Below are 11,729 nucleotides of genomic sequence, written 5' to 3'. Positions count from 1 at the left end.
TCCTTATCTGGCAGGTCCAGGAAACCTTAGAGATAAAGGGTCAGAAAAAAAAAAAAACTTTTTACACCTGTTCGTGTAAACTCCTTAAAGGACGAAGGTCTTCTGAAAAACAGGATATCTGTGGTCAAACTGGTCAGGCATGCCTGGAGGTCATATAGCAATGCTACCATACCCCCACCTTAGTGCTGGTCTCCTAAATCTAACTGCTTAAAACTGTTCAGACAGCTATTAACCCCTGAGGAAACTTCACTCACTGTCCATCTCACACCTTGGGATTGAGGGGAGAGTCAGGTCTCCAGTGCAATCCCCTGTGGAGAAATCTCTGCCCACCCCTCCCTGTGAAAATTCTGCCTGAGTATTCTGGGGAGGCCCCCCATAAGAGGGTGCTCTGAGGACCAGCCTCCCTCTCCCAGTTCCTTTGTGGTTGCCAAAATGTTAGGATCAAAATCAAGGTAAACTGAGGCACAAAGTTCCAAGCAGGATTGATTTATTGACAAAGGGAGAATCTTCCAGTAAACAGGTTCTCAGCCTCCTCAGCTAGCTAAGACCCCAAATGAAGGGGACAGTCCTCTTTTATAGTGACAATCATTTAATATCAATTTAGTAACTTCAATAAGGGCCAGAGCCTGAATTGATTAACCAGAGGAAGAGCCTGAACTGATTAAGCAGAGGAAGAGCCTGGACTGATTAACCAGGAGAAGAGTCTGAACCTAACAACCTCTTTGTTCTCTGAGTAAACTCAGAGAATACCTCTTCCTATGTCAACAAGACCAAATGGGGCTGACATAAGAACATTCTTTCCTCTGGCCATTAAGGATGAGACCCTTAACCAGAGGCACTATCTTGACTTATTGTATTTACAACCTACCCAATTGAGAAAATTCCTTTTCTTGTATCATGGTTAAACATTCATGGAGATCATAAAATTAAGTAACACAGACACGTTGAGTTGGGACAAAAAATGTACTTAAACCTTCTCGTTCTTCTGCTCAGGCTGTTGGATTTTATCTGGCCCCATACATGTATGTATCCGCTAGCTTTAAGGGAATAAACAATATGGATTTACATATCACCTAGCTTGTTTGTCTCCTTTAACCAAACTTTCAGGTCAACAATAGACCAAAGGAAGAGTATCCCAGAAAGTGAAAGCAGCATCCTAGATGAGGAAAATGATGTGACGGGCTGCAGAGTTTGTAGCAATACAGGCATCAGGGACAATATTGTTGACTGGAAATTGGGAATGCAAGTCCAGCAACAACTCCTCCTTTGACTTGGATTGATGAAGACTACTTGCATTCTATAAGAACAACTGATGGTATACAGATAACACACCAGATATCAAAGAAGGGCAATATCCTGCAAGTGCAGCTGGTAGAAAAAAGATAATAGGTTTTCTCTTAATTAAAGTGATTTAGAGGAAAGCTGAACTTTTAAATTCACTCAGAGGGAAACACTGAATTTCTGAACTTATGTACTTATGAAATTAGCTTAAAGACAAAGAAAGTGATTTGGGTAGTTATACAAAATGCAGCATTGCCTATTACAGAATAAAATCAATTACAAAATAAAATCAATCAATTACAGGATAAAATCAATTTGGTTTTCTCACTAAACAAATTTAGTATATGAACTGATGGAACATTGAGCCATAAGAAGGGATGGAATGGACAATTTCAGTGGAAACTGCAAAGACCTTTTTGAACCGATGCAGAGGAAAGTGAGCAGAACCAGGAGAACAATGTATCTACCACCATCACATTATACAGAAAAACTTCAAGAGTCTTCAGATCAGTTTAGTGATAAGCCACAAGGTAAATCAGGTCACTACAGTGAGAGTGGGAATACTGGGAGCCAGGGGTCACTGGACTTTGATGAGTCATTCTCTCTTGGATACTTTCTCTAGGTTGGTCAGTCTGGCTGAGGTGTTCCAGAGACTGTGGGCCACTTCAGGGTCCCGGGCAGGCTCAGCAGGCAAGGTCAGCTTACATTTGGAGGTAAAATACTTTCCTGAAACGCCATCCAGTTCTTCTGCTAAGCTCAGGTACAGGACTGGAATGGCACCCTGTGCAGGGCTCTTGGGTGACAGCAAAGGGAAAAGGGTCAGATATGAGAGTCACACCCAGCTGAAGGGATCCAGGGACACATGGGAGTGGGGCAGAAGATAATTCCTCCTAATCCACAGTAGAAAGAGCACTCTGGTCTGGCTATTAATCTCAGCTCTAACACTACATTACCCCTTCTCTGAATCTTAGTTTTCCTTTCTATAAAATAAATAGAGATAATAACACATCTATCACGACGTGTTGTTGTAAGAGAGATGCTTACGTATTATAAAAGAGGAAATTATTATCTAAATATCAGTTATGATTCTAGGAGTCAAGTACAGAGGCTACACATGGCTCTGGGATCTAAGGAACAGGGGTAATGCTAGGAGAGGCACAGAGAACACCACTTTCTAGACCCCTGAGGAGGACATGGGACACATTAAACAGAACACCCCTTCCAGTATCTCCTCACCTTTAAGAAGACACTCAGGAACCAGAAGATACTGCGGTACAACCAGTTATGATTTTTCATGATTTCCGTCTTTACAATCCCTGGATCCACTGAATTCACTGTCACACCTGAAGTATATTGAGTGAAATATAGGTCCAAGTGAGAGGGGATGGCTATAAGAAGGTGTTACAATAATGGAAGTGGGGAGCTCCCTGTCAAATAGAGCCCCAACTTCTTTCCCTTGCATTCAGAACCTTCCACGATTTAGCTCAAACCTGCTTTTCAAACTTTATCTCACTTTCTCTCCAGCCCAAAACTTGCCCTACCTTTTTTCATGGTGTTCCCTGGACCCAGAATTTCCTTTCCTCTCCTCTACACCTTTGGGCAGTCTAACAACCATCCTCAAGGGTGACTTTCCTCTGGGAAGCTTTTCTCAATCTCTTCCAGCTGAAAGGAACCTTTCTTTAACCTGAACTCATAGCACTCTGGCCTCCTCTTACATACTTCTTTGCTGGGACTTTGCTGGGACTTTTCTATGCCTGTGTTTTCACAGAATCAGAGAATTTCAGGGGAAGAGGGAAAGATTTATGCACTCCTCTCTCTCATCCATCTGATGCAGTCACAGGATGTAAGCACAGGTGTTCAGGTTTTAATGTATCAATAAGGCATTAACACCCTGTTAACCTATTAAGAAGAATGAACGCTTCTATGAATCAGAGAGGAGAAATCCCATTGGACAAGCAGGAAAACTGGTCATGCCTTTGTTGATCTTAGTCCTGCAGACTGCAGTTCAAGTGAGTTGAAGTAAGCCAGCCACTCAGGGAGGGAGCTAGCTCTTCACCTTTTGGGGGAGGGAGATAAGGAAGTAATTTTTCTCCCTTTCCCCTTTCCCCATCTCACTGATCTTGTGGTCTAACAGCAGAGCTCCTTGCCCAGGAGGAAATACCACATCCAGCCCCTAGAGAGGCAGATCCAGAGCATTAAAGGTACAATGGCACAAGGTGATGGAATCCTAATAAAGTTGCCCCCAGACTCAATATACCCACTGACCCCAGATCCATTTCACATATTTGAACAGGTGTGCCCTTGTACTCAACCACAATCACATCATCCATTTAGCCCAAGACAGGACCATAATACCTAATTATCCATCTTGACCAGACAGGACCACAAGAGCTAGCCAATCAGCAACATGACCAGGATGTTTGACCACCAAACCACAGAAGGGACCCCTCCCCATTACCTAATTCCTTAAGGAATCCCTCCTACCTTTTCAATATTCATAATTTCTGTTGTGTAATCAGCATCATTGCACCCTCAATTTGCCTTTGTTGTCTTAGTAAGAAGCTGGTTCCTCTTGGATCCTAGCCCACTTCTGAGGGATGTCAATCCTCAATAAATGCCTATACTTGGATTAGAGGTGGTCTGATTGAATTTTTTGAGACAACCCCACAACACACCATGAAACCACAACAGAGGGAGCCGGGACCTGTCAGGTCATTTGTGCACTCTAGTCCATGTCTAAGAATCCCCACTACAATATCACCAGGTGGTCATCCAGTCTTTGCATAAAGACCCTCGTTGATAGAGAGCTCACAACCTCAGAGGCAGCTCATCCCACTTTTAAGCTGCTCTGATCATTAGGAAGTTTTCTTTACGTTGAGACCAAATATGCTTCTCAGAAACTTCTACCCGCTGGTCCTAGTTCTGACCTCTACACCTAAGAACAGGTCTCCTCTCTCTTTCTTTTTTTTCAATTCTATTTAATATATTTAGTTTTCAGCATTGGTTTTCACAAGAGTTTGAATTATGAATTTTCTCCCCATTTCTACCCTCCTGCCCACTCCAAGATGGCATATATTCTGGTTGCCCCGTTCCCCAGTCAGCCCTCCCTTCTGTCAACTCGCTCCCCTCCCATCCTCCTTCCTCTTCTTCTCTTGTAGGGCAAGATAAATTTCTACGCCCCATTGCCTGTGTATCTTATTTCCTAGTTGCATGCAAAAACTTTTTTTGTGTGTTTTTGAATGTCTGTTTTTAAAACTCTCTCCCCTCTTCCCTCCCCACGTACCCTCCCTAAGAAGGCAAGCAATTCACCATAGGCCACATGTGTATCATTATGTAAAACCCTTCCACAATACTCGGGTTGTAAAAGACTATGTTTTGCTCCTTCCTAACCCATCCCTTTTTATTGAACTTTTTCCCTTGACCCTGTCCCTTTTCAAAAGTGTTTATTTTTGATTACCTCCTCCCTCTGTCTGCCCTCCCTTCTATCATCCCTCCTTTTTTATCTTCTTTCTCCTTCTTTCCTATGGGGTAAGATACCCAACTGAGTGTGTATGGTATTCCTTCCTCAGGTCAAATCTGATGAGAGCAAGACTGACTCATTCCCCCTCACCTGCCTCCTCTTCCCTTCCTACAGAACTGCTTTTTCTTGCCACATTTATGCGAGATAATTTACCCCATTCTGTCTCTCCCTTTCTCCTCTCTCACTATATTCCTCTCTTATCCCTTAATTTGATTTTATTTTTTTAGATATCATCCCTTCATATTCACTCACCCTGTGCCCTCTGTCTCTCTCTCTCTCTCTCTCTCTATATATATATATATATATGTGTGTGTGTGTGTGTGTGTGTGTGTACATATGTATATGTATGTGTATATATATGTATATATACCTACATATATATGTACATACACACATATGTGTATATATATACACATATATATATATATATACACACATACACATATATATGCGTATTCCTTTCAGCTATTCTGATACTGAGGTCTCATGAATCATACACATCATCTTTCCATGTAGGAATGTGAACAAAACAGTTGAACTTTAGTAAGTCCCTTATGATTTCTCTTTCTTGTTTACCTTTTCATGCTTCTCTTGATTCTTGTGTTTGAAAGTCACATTTTCTATTCAGCTCTGGTCTTTTCACTGAGAAAGCTTGAAAGTCCTCTATTTTATTGAAAATTCATATTTTGCCTTGGAGGATGATACTCAGTTTTGCTGGGTAGGTGATTCTTGGTTTTAATCCTAGCTCTGTTGACCTCCGGAATATTGTATTCCAAGCCCTTCGATCCCTTAATGTGGAAGCTGCTAGATCCTGTATTATGCTGATTGTGTTTCCACAATACTCAAATTGTTTCTTTCTGGCTGCTTGCAATATTTTCTCCCCAGTCTGAGAGCTCTGGAATTTGGCAACACTATTTCTAGGAGTTTTCTTTTTGGGATCTTTTTGAGGAGGTGATCAATGTATTCTTTCAATTTCTATTTTGTCCTGTGGCTCCAGAATATCAGGGCAGTTCTCCTTGATAATTTCTTGAAAGATGATATCTAGGCTCTTTTTTTGATCATGACTTTCAGGTAGTCGAATAATTTTTAAATTATCTCTCCAGGATCTATTTTTCAGGTCAGTGGTTTTTCCACTGAGATATTTCACATTGTCTTCCACTTTTTCATTCCTTTGGTTCTGTTTTATAATATCTTGGTTTCTCATAAAGTCACTAGCTTCCACTTGCTCCAATCTAATTTTCAAGCTACTATTTTCTTCAGTGGTCTTTTGGACCTCCTTTTCCATTTGGCTAATTCTGCCTTTCAAGGCATTCTTCTCCTCATTGGCTTTTTGGAGCTCTTCTGCCATTTGAGTTAGTCTATTTTTTAAGGTGTTGTTTTCTTCAATATTTTTTTTTGGTATTTTTTTGGGTCTCCTTTAGCAAGTTGTTGACTTGTTTTTCATGGTTTTCTCTCATCATTCTCATTTCTCTTCCCAATTTTTCTTCTACTTCTCTAACTTGCTTTTCCAACTCCTTTTTGAGCTCTGCCATGGCCTGAGACCAGTTCATGTTTTTCTTGGAGGTTTTTGTTGTAGGCTCTTTGACTTTGTTGACTACTTCAGGCTGTATGTTTTGGTCTTCTTTGTCACCAAAGAAAAATTCCAAAGTCTGAGACTGAATCTGAGTCTCTTTTCACTGCCTGGCCATGTTTCCAGCCAACTTACTTGACCCTTGAGGTTTTCAGCAGGGTATGACTGCTTGTAGAGTACAGAGTACTTTGTTCCAAGCTTGAGGGGATGCGCTGTTGTTTTCAGAGCTATTTCTATACAGTCAGCTTTGCCACACCAGCACTCCTCCTTCCCCAAGAACCACCAGCCTGGACCTGACTGAGATCTTAAGCAGGCTCTGCACTCCTGCTCTGATCTGCCACTTAATTCCTCCCACCAGGTGGGCCTGGGGCCAGAAGCAACTGCAGCTGTAGTTCTGTAGCTGCACCACCTCCACTGCCCCCAGGGTGGTGGCCAAACTGTCAACTCTTTTCACTCTGTCCCCCACAGCTTTTCCCACTAAACTTCTCTGCTGTCTTTGGTGTTTGTGGGTTGGGAAGTCTGGTAACTGCCACAGCTCACTAATTCAGGGCGTTAGGGCCTGTTCCACCTGGCTCCTGGTCTGGTTGGCCCTGCTGCCACCCATGCTGGGCTCTGCTCCCCTCTGCTCCTAGCTCCATGCGCGATAGACCTCACCCAGTGACCATCCAGGCTGTCCTGGGCTGGATCCCTGCTTCCCTCTGCTATTTTGTGGGTTCTGCAGTTCTAGAATTTGTTCAGAGCCATTTTTGTAGGTTTTTGGAGGGACCTGGTGGGGAGCTCATGCAAGTTTCTGCTTTCCAGCCGCCATCTTGGCTCGGCCCCACCCCTCCCCCTTCCTTAAGACAACTCTTACTAGGGTGTGACTTTGATGAGGGGAAGGGCCACATCATCACAATCAGCTGAATGGAGGAATATATAAGGAAGTGTTGGGTTGTGGGAAGAATGGGCCACGGAGGTAGTTTTAGAGGGGAAGTGAGATTGCCCTCTCTCTATCTCTTGACCTTCTTGGAATGGAGTACCCTCACAGCACCTGAGTCATAAAGGTCATGTCCATAAAGAAAAGTAAGAAAACCAGATCAAACCCTTTTTATGGATATAGCTAGGGTAAGAATTTTTAACAAATAAGAGCTAAGATCAATCACAAAAGATAAAATAGATCATTTAGTATGTAAAATTGAAGTTTTTGCATGAAAATTAATTTAACTAGGATAAAGAATGGAAGTGGTTGATAGGGGGAAAAATCTTCATACCAAATATCTCTGATAAGATTCTGATATCCAGGATATATAGGTAACTAATGTGAATATGGCAACTAGGTGGCACAGCGGATAGGGTGGCAGGCCTGGTTGAGAAGACTTGCCATCTTAAGTTGAAATCTGGCCTCAGACACTTTAGTAGCTGTGGGACCCTGGACATTTAACCGTGTGCCTTGGCTTCCCCATCTGTAAAATGAGCTAGAGAAGGAAATGGAAAATCACTGTAGTATCTTTGCCAAGAAAATCCCAAATGGTGTTATGAATAGTAGAACACAACTGAAACAACCAAACAACAACAAACACGAATACAGAGACAAGGACAGTGGTTTTTGTGATTTCATTAGTAAAGGGAATCTGAGGGTGAGGAAACTCCCATTACCAACATCTGCTGCTGTTGTTAGCCTGACAGTGACTGTGTTAGTGTTTATTTCTGTTTTCCCTCATTCAGTATAGGGCCCTTCCACATGGATCAAAGCAGGTATCATGCAAAGCAGTTTAGAAATCTTACATTATTATTGAAAACTTAAGTATTTCTAGAAGTGTTTGTTAAATTTATGAAGTAAGCATAACTATACCTGTAACTAAGGCAGGGAGACTTGGGCTTCACCTCTAGGCACTGAAATTTAGAGAGTACAAAAACTTGAGATATGTATGCCTTCAGCAGCTTAAAAGCCACAATTCTTCCTCTCCAGCAAGTACATTTGTCTCAATTACTTGTATTATTTTTATATTGTAAATTACAAAGTTGTTTTGAGGGTGCATTTTGGTCTATTTGCCCCAGACTCATTTTAGGCTTTCTTAGATACCAAATAACATTCTGGACTTGACAATAGGTATTCTGGGATGTGAGACTATTCCCCTCTTGGACCTCACTTTTTATGCTTGTAATGCATTGATTATGTATTGCTATTGTGTTTGTGTCTCTTCCTTCCACCAGACTATAAACTCCATGAGGACAGGGATAGTGACTCAACCCCTAGCACAGAAGCCTGTACACACTAGGAACTTAAATATTTGCTGAGTTGAATTGTATTGAATAGAATAGCTATGGGGGAGTGCTGGAGTTTGGGGAATGCAGAGAAAGGTACTAGTGGTTCTTTATCTTTCAGTATTCCCTTACTATGCACTACACATATGTATGATGTGGGTTCATTCTGGAGAACAGAGCTAGGGGACATGTTGACAACACAGTAACACAGGCAGATGTGTAAGGCTGTGGCAGGAGAGGAGAATATTGGAAATGGAGGGAATTGTGGGTCAGTGCAGGAGGGCAGCCAGGAAAGATGGTGGCAGCTAAGATTTAGGAGATATCAAAGGACCACTTAGAGGTGAAGTAGACAGGATTGGAGGGGTAATGTAAGAGGGAGAAGCCAGGAGAGATGTTGGGACTATAGTCGAGTAGGTGTAGAAGGGCTATGGGATGAATAGGTGGATGGTAGACAAAACTCTAGAGGTGGTATAAGGGTAGAAGCATGGTTACCTGTCTTTTGAAGTCTCTGGGCAAGCTCTCTGGTGAAAAGAATTAACAGCAGTTTGGAACAGTCATATGGCTGGTTTGAAAGAAGGGGGCACCCAGCCCCTACTAGGTGCTGTTCATCCACAAACCCATGCTTATGTCGAAAAGAGCTCACATTCACCACTCGGGCTGAACCTGCCCCAAGTAGGCCCTCTGAAATAAAAGAAGAACTCTCCTTACTCCAACACTCTGAAGGCAGAAAGTGATTTGCTCAGGGTTACACAGTCAATAAGTTGATCAAAGTCAATTAAAGTATTTCAGCTGAGACTTGAACCCAGATTTCCTGATTTTGAAATTCAGTGCTCTTCCCACTTTTTAACACTGCCTCTTCACTCAGAGAGATAACCTCTTCCAGGGAAACCTTCAATGGCTCCCCCCACCCCACCATCCACCATCCTCTCTAGGGGTAACAATAGCAGTTCTTTGAATGGAGGTTATGTCTCCTACAGACTGGAGAACGATCTCTGGAAAGAGCACAGAACCTAAACTTAGAGGATCCAGGTTTAAAGGCCAAGCCTGATGTTTACCACTATAAGGACAAAAGAGGGTAAATAGTGGTGGGCCCCAGCTGTGCAGAGGGGCTCCACCTGTTGGGAAGGACACTGCCCTTGTGTGTGGCTTGAAGGGAGTCAGAATAGAGATCTCTAGCCTCTTTTCCCCCTCCCCCTTCTCCAAGAGAGAGTTTCATTCCTGCCAGGAAAGGAAGCAGGAGGTTGGGGCCAGAGGCCACTCTACTATCCTCAGAGAGAGAGAGAGAGAGAGAGAGAGAGAGAGAGAGAGAGAGAGAGGATACTGGGCTAGAATGACATCTATCTACTCCCTTGCTCCCTTAAATATTGTTTGTCTGGGGGATATGATGGGGTCTATCTAACTTGTTATTGCTTTATCATTTGGGGGAAGGGAACTCTGAGCTCTATATCCAAGGCTTGATATTTCCCACCTAATACCAGTTTCATAAAGAACATGTGGCAAATAGCAAAGAAACCCCTTTATCCAAATCAATAGCAAAACAGAGAGCAGAGAAGGTATACATAGGAAGCCATACACCAGACAATACAGAGCAAAGGAGCTTTCCCATTGGGAGTGAGATAACTCAGCTCAACCAAGAGAGGTCTTGGATCTCACCCAAGGGGAAACTCCCTAAAATCGCTAGAGTAGCATGCTAGATATAGGGATGTGATGAACACTCCCTACTCCTCTTTGTAGAGCTGTTTCCTTCAGCAACCTGAAATGGGATTGGTATCTTCCATCTTGTCTCCTAAAGCTGAAAACCAGAAGGACTTGAAGTGACTCAACGCTTAAAGAAGCAAGAAGAAGACTCCAAGCCTGATGAGTCCGCAAAGGAGACTGTCATTTGGCAAGTCCCAAAAGAAGACTCAAAGGGGATTGGAGCTCTTAACTCTTGAGCAGGGTAGAGCCTTCAGCTTCACCAATAAGGAGAGAATCCCATACCAGTGGGCTTTGAGACAGGGGTTACACCACCTTTAAATGAAGTTGTTGGAACTGAGGGCCCCAATACATAGCTCCTGGTTTATACAGTTGGCATGCAATTTTTGCATTAAATATCTCTCTTTGGGGATTATTTTGCCCCCACCTCGGTCTGCTCTGAGAACATGAGCATTTGGCCTATGTCAGGGAGTCATGGAAAATGACTTTCAACTTGCATACAAGCATTCAGGCTACATCAGAGCCCTAATTGGGGGTGGGAAATTTAGGCTTTGCTCCAGAGCACTAACATTGGGTGGTGGGGTGGGGGGGGTGATGTCTGACATCATTTAAACAGCTTTTACAGAAACAAATGAATTTAGCACATAATTAGCAAGCATAGTTAAACCAGGAAGCTATGGGATACCTCTCTTTCTTCCCCTCAAGCCCCTAGAACCCACACCCTCAGTGACCTTTTCCCTGTCTTGCCCTGCCCTGCTCCATCCCCACTCCCACCAACCTGGCAGTCTTTCCTCCGAACTTGTCTCCAGATATCTTCAGGCTTCACCTCATGGGGATCTATGTCCCACAATCTTTTTATTCCCTTTACTAAAATATCTCAAAAAGATGATTTGAGGGTATGCTTTCTGTTGCTTGCCTCAGGGTGCATTTTGTGAAGCTTGCTGCATAAACCAAAATCATTGAATGTGAGAGTTAGCTAATACAATGTCAAATATAGGATGGGTTTTGTATAATCTAACAAAAAACATTCAGCAGCTCATGCCTGAAATGATGAAAATTTAAGATAACATTTGTCCCCCAGAGGTCCCACCTTGGTCAGGGACTTGGACCACATTGTTTATAATACCCATAAGGAAAAGGCTTTACTGATCCAGGCTGCAGGCCCCTGTGTCCTGGTAAGTTGTGTTCATGCACAAGCTGTTCTCCAGGGAATCTAGTCTGTTTTGTCTCTATGTCTCCTTCCATATCGCCTTCTTATAGCGCAATAATATCACATTAATATGTCACAACTTTTTCAGCCACTATTCATCCCCTCAATTTCCAATTCTTTGCCACCACAAAAAAACTGTTATAAATGTTTTTATACAAACAGGTTTCTTCCCTGCCCCTTTTTCAAACCTCTTTGGGATAGAGACCTAG

At 42.7% G+C, this 11,729-nt stretch overlaps 1 protein-coding gene across 6 annotated transcripts in view; it reads right to left on the bottom strand.

The window, feature by feature from the left end:
* Nucleotides 1-944: 944 nt before the first annotated feature.
* Nucleotides 945-11,729, bottom strand: part of LOC118853824 (retinol dehydrogenase 13-like) — a 35,868-nt gene continuing 25,083 nt past the window's right edge. For 3 of the 6 annotated variants that reach the window (XM_036764043.1, XM_036764040.1, XM_036764042.1), the window contains 3 exons: nt 9,108-9,296; nt 2,518-2,624; nt 945-2,074 (listed from right to left, as the gene is read on the bottom strand). In XM_036764043.1, coding sequence (XP_036619938.1) covers nt 1,877-2,074; nt 2,518-2,624; nt 9,108-9,296 — 494 coding nt within the window. In that variant the 3' untranslated portion in view covers nt 945-1,876. Of the gene's footprint in view, nt 2,075-2,517; nt 2,625-7,514; nt 7,826-8,202; nt 8,244-9,107; nt 9,297-11,729 lie in introns of those variants that run through there. The other 3 variants (XM_036764045.1, XM_036764046.1, XM_036764044.1) reach the window with 3 other exon arrangements.

Source organism: Trichosurus vulpecula, chromosome 6 (genome assembly GCF_011100635.1).
Source record: "Trichosurus vulpecula isolate mTriVul1 chromosome 6, mTriVul1.pri, whole genome shotgun sequence".
Lineage (NCBI taxonomy): Eukaryota > Metazoa > Chordata > Mammalia > Diprotodontia > Phalangeridae > Trichosurus > Trichosurus vulpecula.
Note: the sequence above shows the minus strand (reverse complement) of the source record. Positions and strands in the feature narration are given on the sequence as shown.